This window comes from Pristis pectinata, chromosome 9 (genome assembly GCF_009764475.1).
Source record: "Pristis pectinata isolate sPriPec2 chromosome 9, sPriPec2.1.pri, whole genome shotgun sequence".
Lineage (NCBI taxonomy): Eukaryota > Metazoa > Chordata > Chondrichthyes > Rhinopristiformes > Pristidae > Pristis > Pristis pectinata.
Genome location: NC_067413.1, coordinates 12,432,195 through 12,448,051, shown reverse-complemented (window position 1 = coordinate 12,448,051; position 15,857 = coordinate 12,432,195). Strand labels below are relative to the sequence as shown.

At 39.9% G+C, this 15,857-nt stretch overlaps 1 protein-coding gene across 1 annotated transcript in view; it reads right to left on the bottom strand.

Annotated features, from left to right (window-relative positions):
- The window catches only part of LOC127574433 (piezo-type mechanosensitive ion channel component 2-like), a 521,253-nt gene that overhangs the window by 28,560 nt on the left and 476,836 nt on the right, over positions 1 to 15,857 (bottom strand). Inside the window, 4 exon segments of the mRNA XM_052023441.1 lie at positions 714 to 861; positions 5,192 to 5,327; positions 8,899 to 9,136; positions 15,183 to 15,365. Coding sequence (XP_051879401.1) covers positions 714 to 861; positions 5,192 to 5,327; positions 8,899 to 9,136; positions 15,183 to 15,365 — 705 coding nt within the window.

Genomic DNA, 15,857 nt, shown 5'->3' with positions numbered 1-15,857 from the left:
GAACACAAAATGCTAGGGATGTTTTTTATGTTAATTGCAAATGTGTCCCTTATTGTTGCAGCTATTCTTTGCAAGGCTACTGAAGTAACATAACATTAAATCCTTCAACTTTCTCTATCATTTGATAATAAGCGTCATCTCTTTCCTTCATCAGCATCCATCGATACCCAAGCTTGAGGAACACTAAGAAAGTAAAACTGGTTCGTACTGCATATTAACGGTGCACACAGGAATTTGATATAAGTGGCAGGAATGAAGTATAAGTGGAATGAATATTGTATTGATAATCATTCGACAATTCTGCAGGGTTGATGGTTTACTATGCAGGGATCTAAGAGTGTGATACCAGTACATAAAAATTGGATTAAAAATAATAAACAAAAAAGTTGCAAAAAAATCATGGAAGAAAGGTCTTTGTGGAAAAATATATACGATATAATGTATTACTGAACAAACACCAAGTATTGTCACAAAATGGAATGGCAGTTATTGACAGTAGAGAAAAAAATGCTCTTTATGAATAAATTTGAAAACAATAGAATGTTAATATTTTCTGAGGGTCCATCCTAATCTGATTCAACAGAAAATCAGTGGGATGACTTCAAGAAAGAATGTGAAGCAGGCAGAGTTCTGGCTGAAGATGAGGAAACCAGCAGGAGCTTTACACCAAGTACTCTAGATAACATCAGGAACACTTTAAAACATTGACATACCCCAAATGCCCCAAAACCAAAGACAATAACAATGAAGTCCACCACATCAGCCAGGAACATCAACACGTAGACATCCGTAACCGCACTGTACTCTGGGTGGATGATGTTGTAGAAGAAATGTCTGATTGGGAAATAGATTTGAAGTGTTCTGTAAAACAATACAATTTGATTGAAATTCCCATCAGTGCTCACAGGTTAAGCTGTCATTTTGATTTTAAACTTTATACATCATCATTTAGCACAAAAGATAGTGAAGCAGTGATTCAGTAGCAGTTCTGCTAATTTAATATTTTATATTCACTCTTATCGATGTTGTCTCTTTAAAAATGGGGTGACAAAACAAACACTGGATGACTGTTTTATGGAACATCTGTGCTCAGTCTACACCTGGACTTCTGATCAACCGTCACTTTAATCCTCTCTGACCTGACCTACACAGCCAATGAAGTCCAAGCCAGCATTGAGGAAGAGCACTTCATCATACTGCATTAGATCATCTGGTCTCACCTTATCAGAGAAAATCCCTTTAATCCAACCATCACCTTCTCCCTTCTTTTCTATTATCGAAAACTAATGTGTTTCTCTCTTCCCCAGTTCTGATAAAGTATCCTGACCTTGAACTGTTAACTGCTTCTCTTTCACAGATGCACCTTAACCTGCTAACAATTTCCTTACGATTTCACTGTTCAAGGGGCATTTATAGTTACTATATTTAAGAAGTATTTAGAAAGACACTCAGGTAGGCAAGGCATAGAGGGATATGGCCCCTTAACAGTGAAATCGTGTCTGACGCCACCACCTCCTTTGGCAGCGCATTCCAGATATTAGCCATTTTAGCATCTTTAGCAGGCAACCGAAAGAACAAATAAATTAGGCACTTCTTTCTGATTTTAGGATATTTCAACGTGCTTTACAGCTAATGAATATTCTTGAAAACTAATCATTGTTGCAATTTAAGAGTTACAGTTGTATATCGCAGCTCCATATCTCTTATTATTGAGCCAGCATCCATCTCTAAAGTTATTCCAATATCTTAAGTTTCAGGATGTTTTATGATGAAGAGTTGGAAGAATCAGAGTTACAGTTAAACTGGATGTTACAGATTTGATGTCTCTGTGATTTAAACCTTAGTAATAGGCATATTGTATTTGTTATCCTTTGCCTTTAATTTTCAATCTACTTGACTTTGTATCATGTAAAATTGGCTTGTCACACAGACCCATGCCTATCAATACTGTGGCTTAAGACTGAAATATAGAAAAATAGAATCTTTCTATTCATTAAAATGTTAATTGATCAATTCTAGCATTAATTTCACCTTTAACATTATTAAAATTAATTGTCAATGATTTTTTAAAAGAAACAATTCTTGTGCATATCAAATTCACTGGAAAGAGCATTGGCTGCTAGTCAAACATTAGTTTCCTTGGATACGTTTCCTCAAATACAACTTCCTTATCAGATCTTCTCTCTCCAAGGCTATTAATATCTTGAACAAAACACAAATTTAAATAAGTTCAGTCATGAGAGAATTCTAAAAGCTGCATTACTTTTTTCTTTACCTAACATATTTATGTGTTCCAATTCAAATATTATTAGCTTAAAACCTATAGTGGGTCTTACGTTTTCCCCTTCCTCATTTCATCTTGAACCAATGGCATACAGTTGTTGCGAAGACAATATTTATATTTTGAATCAGGTCAAGTCAGATTTATTTAACTGTGCATAATCCACATAGCACAAGTGTAAGGGATGGGGAGGAAGACAGTGTGGAACTTGAGTATCGCCTTTACAAAATTATGACAAATTTCAATATGGGTTGGCTAGTGTTATGGGGAGAAGCAGATGGTGCTTCTGTTAAAAGTTCTGACAATACTTGACATGCATATGAGAGTTTTCGTTTATCTTTTTTTGACAATTCTTCAATGCAGATGACACCAAAATTGGTGGTGTAATGGACATTGAAGAGGGTTATCTAAGATTACAATGGGATCTCGATCAACTGGGGAAGTGGGCCAAACAGTAGCAGATGGAATTTAACTCAGATATGAGGTGCTGCACTTTGGTAAGTTAAACCAGGGCAGGAATTACACAGTGAATGGTAGGGTCCTGGACAGTGTTCTGGAACAGAGAGACCTAGGGGCGCAGGTACAAAGTTCCCTCAAGGTGGAGACACAGGTAGACAGTGTGGTGAAGGTGGCATTTGGCATAGTTGCCTTCATCGGTCAGGGCATTGAGTACAGGAGTTGGACCGTCATGCTACAACTGTACAGACATTTGGAATGCTGTGTGTAGCTCTGGTCACCCAGCTTTAGGAAAGATGTGGCGTAGTGGTTAGAGCGACGCTATTACAGCACCAGCGATTGGGGTTCGATTCCTGTCACTATCTGTAAGGAGTTTGTACGTTCTCCCGTGTCCGCGTGGGTTTCCTCCGGGTGCTCCCGTTTCCTCCCACGTTCCAAAGGTGTACGGGTAGGTTAATTTGGGGGTTTTAAAATGGGCGGCGCTGACTCGTTGGGCCGGAAGGGCCTGTTTACCACCCTGTAAATAAAATTTTAAAAAAAGCTGGAGAAAGTGCAGAAAAGATTCACCAGGATGTTGCTGGGACTGGAGGGCTTGAGTTATAAGGAGAGGCTGGATAGGCTGGGGCTATTTCCCCTGCAGTGTAGAGGCTGAGGGGTGACCTTATCGCAGTATATAAAATCATGAAGGACATAAATAGGGTGAATGGTCACAATCTTTTTCTCAGTGTAGCGGAGTCTAAAACTAGAGGGCATAGGTTTAAGGTAAGAAGGGAAATTTAAAAGGGACTTGAGGGGCGATTTTTTCCCCCACACAGAGGGCAGTGGGTATATGGAACCAGCTGCCAGAGGAAGCTGTTGAGGTGGGTACAGTTATCAATGTATAAAAGACAGTTGGACATGTACGTGGATAGGCAAGGTTGAGAGGGATATGGCCCAAATGCATGCAAATGGGACCAGCACAGATAGACATCTTGGTCTATCATGGACAGGTTGGGCTGAAGGGCCTGTTTCCATGCTGTATAATTTTATGACTATGACTCCATATGTATCCATGGTGAGAAGTCGTACAGTTCTGTTACTGGGCTATTGATGCTCAACACTCGATTCTATTCATTCTATATCCATTCTAGAAAGACTGATTGATGTTAGCCTAATAGTACCAATACTGAGGCTGAACCTTCTCTTCAAGAACCTATCAATTAAAATGCTATCCTGAGGACTTAAGGCAAAAGTACATCTGGAAGTCATGATGGAGTTGTATAAAACTTTGGTTAGGCTGCATTTGGAGTATTGTATGCATTTCTGGATGCTCCGTGATAGGAAGAATGTGGAAGCTTTGGATAGGGTGCAGAAGAGGTTTATCAGGATGCTACCTGGAATAGAAGGTATTAGCTGTAAGGAGAGGTTGGACAAACATAGATTGTTTTGTCTGGAGCATTGAAGGCTGAGGGGAGACCTGATAGAAACTTTTAAAATTGTGAGAGGCAAAGATAGGGTAAACAGCCAGAATCTTTTTCCCAAGGTAAAAATGTCAAATACTGGAGGGCAGAGCTTTAAGGAGAGAGGGGGAAAGTTTTAAAGGGGATGTGCTCAGCAATTTCTTTTTTACACAGAGAGCAATAAGTTCCTGGAATGCACTGCAGGGTGGTAGTGGAAGTAGATACAATCGTGGCATTCAAGAGGCCTTTAGATAGGCAAATGAATTGGCAGAGAATGGAAGGATATGGATATACAGGCTCTATAGATTGAAGGGATTTGTTTAATTTGGCGTTAGGGTTAGCACAGATATGGTGGGCCGAAGGGCCTGTTCCTGTGCTGTACTGTTCTATGTTTTATGTACATCCAGGTGCTTCAAAGATGCCTTAAAAATTATTCTCTTTTATATTCTGTGATGAGTTTCCCTTATTAATTTAAGAGTTAGGGTGCTGAAAGAGGGCAGGTGGTTTCCACTTTTACAGAACATCAGCATAAAGTGATCTGATAGTAGATATTGGCATAACAGAAAGGCACTTTATGGTCCCTCAATTTGTTCTAAAGTCTGTCCTCAGAATAACATGACTTACTGCACTCACGTAAAATTTTCCTTTCCCAGAAAAAGACGTCAATATCCTTCTCTCAGTCAATTGCCAAACCAGTAGCAATTTGTATTGAACTAAACATTGAGAGCTATTTTCTGCCATGGACTCACATCCATTAGGAACCAGAACAAATATCGTCCAACTTCTTTTATTTTAACCTCTTAATAATTATTGGCAAGAGCAACATTTCATCCATTTCAATGGCATGGATTCAAACTGAAGACATGAAGAACATAAGGCTATGATTCTATTATTTTATAGCATCTTCTTTCTACGTGTTAAATCTTTAGCAAAATGGCTGATGTTTTTATAACTAGCTTTTTCATAACCTGCTACACAGATGAACATTTTCTGAAATTGGAATTATATCACTTACTTGGCAATGATAATGGCCTTTGCCCTGATCATCTGCTCTCTTAACTTTTCCAATAAAATCTCTCTTTTATTCTTTGGTTGAACACTGAGTGACCCACTTCCTTTCCGACTGCTGCTGTTTCGAGTACTTATGCTTCCTGTATGGAAATGGAAGAAGTATTCACCTTGAATTTTGAAAATCAATCAAACGGGATTAAAGCCAGTCAACTAAAAGCAAAAAACTGCAGATGCTGCAAATCTGAAATAAAAACACAAAATGTCAGAAATACTCAACAGGTCGGGCAGCTTCTATGGAGAGGGTAAAATAGAGTTAATGATTCAGAAAATGAAAAAAAGACATGTGAATTCTACTAATCTGAAATAAGCGCAAAAAAACAGAACCTTCCGACCGGAAGCGTTAACTGTATTTCTCTTTCCACAGATATTGCCTGATCTCCCGAGTGTTTCCAGCATTTTCCGTTTTTATCTGAGTTGCCACATCAAGTTGAAGGCCTTTCATCAGAACTGGGAAATGTTAGAAATCAAACACATTTTATGTGTGGAGAAGGTGGAAGAGATGCTGGTGGTGCAGAGAACAAAGGAAATGTCTCTGGTATGTTGGAAACCAAAAGCGATTGCATGAAGTGTGGCTGTCTCACAGCTCCAGTGATCTGAGTTTGATCTGACCTTGGTTGCTCTCTTGGAGTTTTCAAGGGTATTCTCCTGATGCTCCAGATTCCTCTCACATCTCAAAGATGTGCCGGCTGTTAGGGTAATTAGCTATTATAAATTACCCCCAGTTTAGGGGTGATAGGAGAATTGGGATGTTGGGTATAAATGGCCGTGTGTGAAGGAACGTGTGGCAGGGAGGTGAAAGGGGCAATGGGATGGGATTGGTCTGAAAGCCAGCACAGACTTAATGGGCCAAATAGTCTCCCACTTCATAAGGGAATATGAAAAAATACACATTTACTGGCCTTTGGGATGTCTTAAAGTCTTGAAAAATGCTATAGAAAAGGACTGTTGACTGTACATTTCCTTCCACAGATGCTGCCTGATCCACTGAGTTTCTCCAGCAGCTTGTTTGTTGCTCCAGGTTCCAGCATCCGCAGCCTCTTGTGTCTCTATGTTCAAGATATAGGCACAAGAGAGTGCAGATGCTGGAATCTGGAATCTGAGAGCTATTATTCTTTCAGTTTCAGAATCTGAGAAATTGGATATTCCCTTTGCTGTGATATTTTTAGTTCAGACATCAGTATACTATGTTTTGGATGAATCTCATCAAATGCCAATGGCACAAATTATTCTCTTCAAAGCTCATTTGGTATTTGAGCACAAGCTGACAAAGATTTTCATTTGTTCATTGAAGAGAGTGGGCAGGTTGCTTCTCAATTTTCAATAGTTTCCAAAATGAGAGGGGACTTGATCGAAACGTACAAGATCATGAGGGGACTTGACAGGATGGATGTGGAGAGGATTTTGGCTCTTTCCTCTTGTGGAAAAGTAGAACTGGGGTCACTTTTGCAAAATAAGGAGTCCTCCCTTTAAGCAGTGAGGCCAAATTTTTCTCATGGAGGGTCATAAGACTTTGGAACTCTCTTCCTCACAAAGCAGTAGGAGCAGAGTCTGAGTACTTTTAAGGCATTAAAAAGGGTGTTGGAAGTTACCATGAGTAGATGTGAATGAAGAGCTGAAGTTACAATCAAATCAGCCATGATCTTATTAAATGGCAGACTAGGGCTCGATGGGCTGAGTGGCCTACTCCTGTTAATAAATCATATGTTTATATGTAGGATCTTGAACAAATACCAAAGCAGACTTCTAAACTATCTACCTTGTAAGAAGAATTTGCTAAGAACATAAGTAATAGGATTAGAGTGTACAGTTCTTCACGCTTCCTCCATCATTTACCATGAGCACTATTTCCCTTGATTTCCTTGCACTGAACAACCTTTCCAGCTCAGCCTTGAATATATTCAGTAGTTGAGTATTCACAGCCTTCTGAAGTAGAGAGTTTAAAAGTTGCAGAATTATAGCCACAAAGAAATATCTTCTCATTTCTATCCTAAAATAACCTACCTTTTATCTTGAAACTGCTTCCCCTAATTCTAGACTTTCCAAGCAAAGGAGAACTCTCCTCTCCCATCAGGCAGAAGATACAAAAGCCTGAAAGCACATACTACCAGGCTCAAGGACAGCTTCTGTCCTGCTGTCATATATCTATCGAACGGTTCCCTCGTAAAATAAGATTGACTCTTGACCTCATAATCTACCTCGTATGACCTTGCACCTTACTGTCTACCTGCACTACACTTTCTCTGTAGTTGTGACACCTTACTCTGCATTCTGTATTATCTTACTTTGTGCTACCTCAATGCACGGCGCAATGAATTGATCTGTATGAACGGTATGCAAGACAAGTTTTTCACTGTACCTCGGTACAAGTGACAATAATAAACCAATTCAATTTAATTTAATTCCAATTAAAAGCACCTGTCTTATCAGAAGCTTGAAAATGTGATTCAAGGTGGCTATATCTCATTCTTCCAAATTTCAAGGTCTTTCCTACTCAATCCCTTCACACAGGATATCAGCTTAACGAATCGTCAATGCACTATCTCCAAGGTGAGTATTTCCTTTCTTGGTCACAGAAACCATTACTCTGGACGCCCACGCATATGCAGCAAGCTTTCACCACTATTGCTCTCCAATCTCTTGCAATAAAGCCAAGTGCAAATTGACTTCTAATTGGTCTCTGTAATCAATAATGTTATCTTCCTGTGTTTCATGAACTATACGGACACCCAAATCTGTCTGAATACCAAAAGATAACGGGGTAGAAATTTATCTTTAGCTGCGCGTGCTAAACGTGCAATATCTATATGTTGAATTCTGCTTCCAAAATTTAGTTCCACTCAACTTAATATTGAAAACTTGCTTCCTGGCTTCCTGTCTTTGAGAATTCTTTAATGCGATTGGCTATGCAGCAAGCCTAATGACATCACAGCTGTTGGACATATCCTTTGAACCAATCCTGACAGCAAAAGGCCATCAGAAATGGGGAAGGTCTCACCACAGTGATCACTAGATCTTGGCACAGAATTTTCCTCAAGGCCCGCTTCACTGCTGACCACAAAGTCTGAACCATGGTGATTAACTTAATAATTGATTTTACCTAGAAAATTGCTGTTATTGATATCTTTCACGTGAACAAAATGACTGTGTTGAGTTGAATTCAGTACCGATTACACCTTTTGCAAGACGGAACAATAGTATTCTGTCACTGGATCATTTATGTACAGTCGTTTAACTGTGATTTCCTCCAGCCCTACAATCCTTCGAGACACCTGTCTTTCTCTTTCAATAGTGCCCAAGTCTAATTGCCCCACCACTGGGGGTTGTGCTTCCAACTGTAAATCCCCCAAGTCCTTATTCCCTCCCTGAATTTCTCTACCCTGTTACATCCCTTTTGTCCTTTAAGATCCTTAAAATGTATCTCTTCAACCGAGCTTGTGATCACTGACTCCATTACTTCCCTATGTGACTTGGCTTCAATTTGGTTTTGTTCGATAATGCTCTCCTGATGGGTTCTGAGATGACTTTTTGCTTTGCTGCAGGAGCCATATAAGTGGGAATTCTTTTTGTTGCATTTCAACTATAGAGTTTAAGCATTTTCAAATCTTCATACATCTTTTGATAAATCTTAAATCAAAAACAAACGTGCCATACCTCTTTGTGACCTATGGGATGATCGATTTGAGATCTGTGAACCTGTTGAACTTGGTCTTCGAGCTGTTGCCTGTTCTGGAAAGTGGACGTGAATGGAATCCATGGATGCTTGCAAATTAATTGACTTTAGAGAACCAAGAGAGCTCTTCCTTTGAGAGTCATTTCGTTGATCTTCTTCACTGTCATCTTTACTAGAAGCATTTTCACCCTTCACATCCTCATCCCACAAACCATGGCACTAGAATAAAATGTTTTGTTTTATAAAGCTGTAGCAAGTAGTAGTAATGTCTGATTAGTACAGTAACATGATGCTTGATTTTCAAGTGAATACTTTATACATGTAACTTTGACTTTGTGAATGACACATCCAGTATTGATGACCACAACGCAAATCCAAAACCTGACATGTTTATCAATGATTCAAATCGTAAAGATGTCTCACAGTCTGTAGAACACATTGTTTGGTGACCATTCAAAATAGGAAAAGGACATTTTACAAATAATAAAACCATTGTTATTGATATTTCATGAACTAAACATCAATATTCCAAATGGCAGTGACATTACATAATAGTTATGTACCAAATGGATGTTTGAAACTTAGGATGTGGTATTGTAAAGAGGGTAAATAAAATATCTTTATTAGTCACATGTACATTGAAACACACAGTGAAATGCATCTTTTAGGTAGAGTGTTCTGGGGGTAGCCCGCAAAAATTTGGTTCAACCCTTCTTGTATATCCTATCTGATCTTATTTTCCACAAATTTCAACAGAATTGAACATCTTGACAAATGTATAAGTGGCAATGAAGTTGTCCTTTACCCTCAACGTTGATTACGGGAAACAAATAAGGCTTTTTTAGATCAGCTAATAAGGGATATTGGAATGAAGGCCAAAACTAACTGTCAATGATTAGACTGCTGCACTGACATCTCTTCTAGACAGATCTTTTGCTTCTTTGCTAGTCCCATTACCACAGTGGTGTTGCTAGTAAAGCTGCTGCCTCTCAGCTCCAACAACCCGGGTTCAATCCTTGTATGGAGTTCGTGTGTTCTCCCTGTGACAGCATGGGTTTCCTCCAAGTACTCCAGGTTCTTCCCACATCCAAATTCGTGTGGGTTGGTAGGTCACTGTAAATTGCTCCTTGTGTGTGAGTGGTAGAATTGGGGGGTGGGCTGCTGATGGGAACATGGGGAGAAATAAAATGGGTGTAGGTGGAAGCTTGATGGTCAGTGTGCACTCGGTGGGCCGAAGAGCCTGTTTCTATGCTGTATCATTCTATGACCACCTTCTTTTCCCTTGTACCGCTTTTCCTTTTGCTCTTTCTCCTGCCATTCATCCCGTGGCCCTCCCCATCCATCAGTTCTCTGCATTTGTTTGACTCCGACATTTTCCATTTGTGACCTTTAAGGATAATTCTGATTTCTCCTTTCCAGTTGATTCACTTGAAGTTTTTCTCTCCAATTTTCCCACTTCCATCACAAGTGGCTACAATTTTCCTCGGATCTTTCGGATGGACCAGGTTTGTGTCCAAGGTTAAGAACTGGGATTCTGTCCCAGGTTTGTGAGGTTGGCAGGCAACCAATAATTACATCATTGATTGCAGTAGCAGTCTTGCATCAACAGTACTGACTGTGTTCCAATCAGGCTACAAGATTTTAGCTTTGAGGAAAGAATTGGGTAGAGAGGGGCTGTTTTCTTTAGAAAGGAAGTGGGGGATATGTAATTAAAGTGTATAAAATTATGCCAGAAAGTAAATATGGAGGACTAATTTCTTCAGCAAAAGGGTCAAACACCCTGGAACATGAGAGAAGATGAGGATCTTTTCATTTTCTTTCAGAGGGTAATAGTGATCTGGAGCTCAGTGCCTGAAGAGGTGGTGGATCCAGAAATCCTCACCGCATTTTAAAGTTGCCTGGATTTGCCGTTGAAAAGCCATGACCTGAAACACTATCAATCAGGCATCTATCAGTCTTCAACTGGCATGACAGTGATCATCTGCATCCTAAGAAGGTTTGATCAGCACTCATGGGATATCTCATGTCCCCTTTTAACAGGAGAGTCTCATTTATTGCCATTCAATGGTTCTCTCTGAGCAGGATTTGTTCTTGATGGGATTCAACGTGTGATAACATGGGAAACATGTTAGCCGACATTTCCACAACTGTTCTATTGGCTGCCCTTAACAGATCATCTACCACATTCAGCACCCCAATCAGTTGCATTCCACTGTCAAGTGAACCAAAGTGCTTGCTCTGAAACCCCATGTGTGCCAGTCAGTACTAACACATGGTTGATTCCAGACTGTGAATTTGGCTTGCATCATGAATTTCTCCTGAGGCTGCCTTGCCTTTGCCCACATGGTCACATCGTAATCCACTAAAAGTAACCCTAACTTTGAGATACAACAAACACGCACGGTACGGCACGGTAGTGTAGCGGTTAGCGTAACGCTATTACAACAGCAGCAACCCGGGTTCAATTCCAGCCACTGTCTGTAAGGAGCTTGTACATTCTCCCCGTGTCTGCGTGGGTTTCCTCCAGGTGCTCTGGCTTCCTCCCACATTCCAAAGACGTACGGGTTAGGAAGTTGTGGGCATGCTATGTTGGCGCTGGAAGCGTGGCGACACTTGCGGGCTGCCCCCAGAACACTCTACGCAAAAAAAAGATGCATTTCACTGTGTGTTTTGATGTACATGTGACTAATAAAGATATCTTAAGATGCTGGAGAAACTCAGCAGGTCAAACCTGACCTGTTGAGTTCCCCCAGCATCTTGTGCACTGCTCCAGATTCCAGCTTCTGCAGTCTCTTGTGTCTCCACCTTGATTCCAGCTTCAATTTGCTACTTAAACACTGCCACAAGCAAAAGATAAAAGAACCTGAAACATTGTCTCTGACTTTCTCACCACAGATGCTGCCTGACCAGCAACTTCCAGCCTTTTTCACCTTTATTCACCATTTCCAGTATTGCACAAGTTTGCTTTTGTAACATGGATATTGGTTTGTTTTAGCTTTAACTCTAGAATTTATGCTAGCTTGTTTAATGGCATATTAGTGATTGAAAAATTCCTTACAAAGGTTAGGTTAATTGTGAGGACTTAACTGCATGTACTGAAAGATACAGGTGATTTGTATTTGCTTAGTTTTGTTTAAGTTGCAGCTAATTCAGGAAGCTCTCATATTGGAGAATAAGGAAAGATATCAGAGTGCAAGAAGGTTTATGGCTGTCAGTGAAATATTAACCAGATCACCAGATAAGGTCCTAAGTTTTATGATTTGTGTAATGGAATCTTTATTATTGAAGGTAATGACCTCAATTCAGTGTTTCAATTGAGGGAAAGTAACAAAATCAATTGGCTCAATTTTTCAAGCAGATGGGTGTATATGTTTTTAATTACATTTCAATTACTGTTGAATCTGGTCCATGTGGCTGCAAGACACTTAAAGTTATACTCAAAACAATGTCCAGATTGTGTATGTACACATACTGTCTGGAGCTTTCCTGAGTTATACTGTCTTTTTTTTTCAGTACAATTCACCTTAAACCTATGCAAATTGCAAAAAAGATTGCAGAATTTTAAGTGCAAATTACCATTCAGTACAAGTTAGGTTTTCACAGTCTTTTGCATTCATTTAAAAACATGTAATCAAAGTTCGCGGAATAAATAAATGCAAACCAGATGATAGTAACTAACAAAATAGAGAAGGGTGAATCAGTTGATGTGATGCTTGTGAGTTTCAGAAGGACCTTGACAAGGTGCCACACTAGGGATTATTGAAGAAAATAAGAGTGCACGGTATTGGCAGTAAAATGCTGGTGTGCATTGAAGATTTGTTAATGGACAGAAAATAGAGAAAGAATAAATGTGTTACTTCTGGGTTAGGAGGCTGTGACTAGTGGGATCCTGCAGGAATCAATGCTGAGGCCCCTAGCTATGTACAATCTGTATCAATAACTTAGATAACGAGGGTCAAGTGCAATATATCCAAGTGTGTTGATGGATGAAGCTAAGTGGTAGAGCAGGCTGTGAGAAGGATTCGAAGAGGCTTCAGGGAGAGGGAGGCAGGTTAAAGTGAATCAGCAAGAACTTGGCAGATGGAATACTATGTGAAAAATATGAGGTTGTCAACTTTGATAAGAAAGTTGGAAAGGTAGAGTATTTTTTAAGTAGTGCAAGTTTTAAAGCTGTTGCTGTTCAGAGGGACCCAGGTGTCCTTGTACATAAATCATCCAGACAGAGCAAGCAATTGGGAGAGCAAATGAAATGGTCGTCATTATTGCAGAAGGATTTCAGTACGAGAAGTATCCTGCTCCAATTACATAGGGCCTTGGCGAGACTGTACCTGGAATATTGTGAAGACACAAGATCCTGTAGATGCTGAAATCTGGAGCAAAATACAAACTGCTGGAGAAACTTCAGCAGGTGAGGCAGCACTTGTGGAGGGAAATGGACAGTCCACATTTTGGGTCAAGACCCTTCATCTGGAGTATTGTGGTCTGGTCTCCTTACCCAAGGAAGGACATAATTGCCACTGTCCGGAGTGCAATGTAGCTTCACCAGGTAGATTCTTGGAATGGTCTGTTCCTCTCATAAGAGGTTAAGCAGATTAGGGCCACACACTCTAGAGCTTTGAAGAATGAGAGAGGATCTCACTTAAACTTATAACATTCTTGAGAGATGATGTTTCCCTTGGCTGAGGTGTCTACAGTCAGGGTGTCACAGTTTCAAAATTATGAATTAGCTCTTCAAAATAGAGACAAGACGACATTTATTCGTTCAGACGATAGTGAATCTTTGAAGTTCTCTCCCAAGAGGCACTGAATTTATTCAAGGAGAGTTTTGGATTTTAAGGGAATCAGTCGGATCTGGGGGTAGTGCAGGAAAATGATGCTGAGGCAAAAGATCAGCCGTGATCACACTGAATGGCAGAGCAGGTATGAGGGGCCAAATGGCCTACTCCTGCTTCTATTCCTTCTGTACGTTTGTTCTCAGAATCATCTCGCCCACAAAACTGTCCACGTCTTCAGATCAAACTTATCGCCTTTGTCAGTATTTCACTGATTGAACTTGTTTGGAGATTTTATGAGGAGGCTCTAAAAATTGAGCTTATTTTTAGGTGCAAGGCCACACAAACAGGAAACATGAAATTTTTAAAAGTTTGCAGAAGACCCAATTACACTACACCATTGAAACTAGTAAATGGCTCTGTACCTATTTATAGATTCATAGAGCTATACAGCATGCAAACAGCCCAACTTGTCCATGCCAACTAATATTTAGTCATGTTCTTTTTAAACCTTCTCCAGACCTTTTGTTATTCACTAATCCGTTACCACTTGACTCCATTGCAATGCGTCTTTTAATTTATTCTGACAACCCTGTCACAGTCTTCCCCACCCCCAGCCTCCAACGTGCCCCCCCCCACTACACGTTAAAGCTTGTCTTCTCAAACTTTTCGCAGTTCTGATGAAAGGTCATTGACCTGAAATGTTAACTCTGTTCCCCTCTCCACCGATATCGAATTGTCAGCATTTTTCATTAACATATCAGATTTCCAGCATCTGCAGAACTTTTGCTCTAGGGTCAATTTTCCTTCTCTGCTTATCTTCTGCGATGTCTCTTAAACACATGTTATGTTATTTGTATGTCCACTTATTCCCAAGTGGTAAGCACTGATTGATATCAAAGTAATACTTCATTGATCAACTAGATTGAGATTTATTTTTTACCTCTCAAGTATATCAAAGAATATTTCTTAAATTTTTTTCATCAAATGCATTCTACATGTTGCCTGGTTTTGCTGGATTTTTGTTCAATAATGTGGAAGAGTTAGTAATGCAAACTTGGGGGGGGGGGCAGAAATCACCTGAAAATTAGTGCAGTTTTGCACACAATTTATGGCCAGAATGTTAAATCCATCCAAAGCAGAGCCTTTATCCCACTGCGGAAGTCTATACATAAAGCCTTATTAACTGCCTTGGTTTGAAGGGGTAGGGTAAGGGGAGTTAAATGTTGGTGGGAGAGTGAAGTGGCTGTGGGTACCCATTCCAAAATGTACATCCCTGTAAAAAGAATTCCAGTGATCAACAGTCTGCTTAGAATCTGATCAGTTAATCCATCAGTGGTGACCCTTTACCAGCTCAAGGCAAGTCCTGCACCTTATAATTAACGATATGACAACAATTGTGGTGCCTTGGCTTTTCATTTCCCTGCACCATAAAGGTTTGTATTGTCTGAGAATGAATCTCTTCCATGGGAAGAGAAGTGGCAGGTTATTACCTTTAAGATGGATCGGTGAAAGAACAGTGCAAGCAGTTGTATGAGGTCGTAGTGCACATAGCCCTCCTTTTTCTCAATACCGATTATGTTTGGGACAAAATCAGGTTTGTCGCGGGCTATACTTAAATTTTCATTCCACGGAAAAAATCCAAACTGGAAAAAGTACTTGATCACAACTGTTACCTGTGGGAAGATGAAATGACATTTTTACATAGCATATTCCTTTGTATTCTAAGAAGTTGAAAAAGCCAAGTGTTTAAACAACTATGTCAAAGAACAAAGTCCAGTTATGTACTCTTCTATTCTGCCTAAATGTAACAGGGTTACATTTGAGTTGAACAGACGATGTAAGCTCCATTATTGAGGTCCAATGCATTCAATTCAAATGAGCGTTGCAGGCTGATTGACTTCACGTGGCTTAGGTTTGGAAAGATAGGATCTTCAAGAAGGTCCACTTTGCTATCTGGGGTGAGTGCCATTAGATGTTTTTCTCTGGCTGAATTCTGGTGTGTGAGAGCATCACACGAGCTTCCATCATGACCAACATGGCGATTGGTGTGGCACGTGTTAAAAACATCATGTGTAAACTTCCAGTTAAGTTGGCAACCAGCAATTGATTCTATTGAGCCCAGTTACATGGCCCTTTTGTTCAATTCAGAGGTGTGGCTTGGAGTA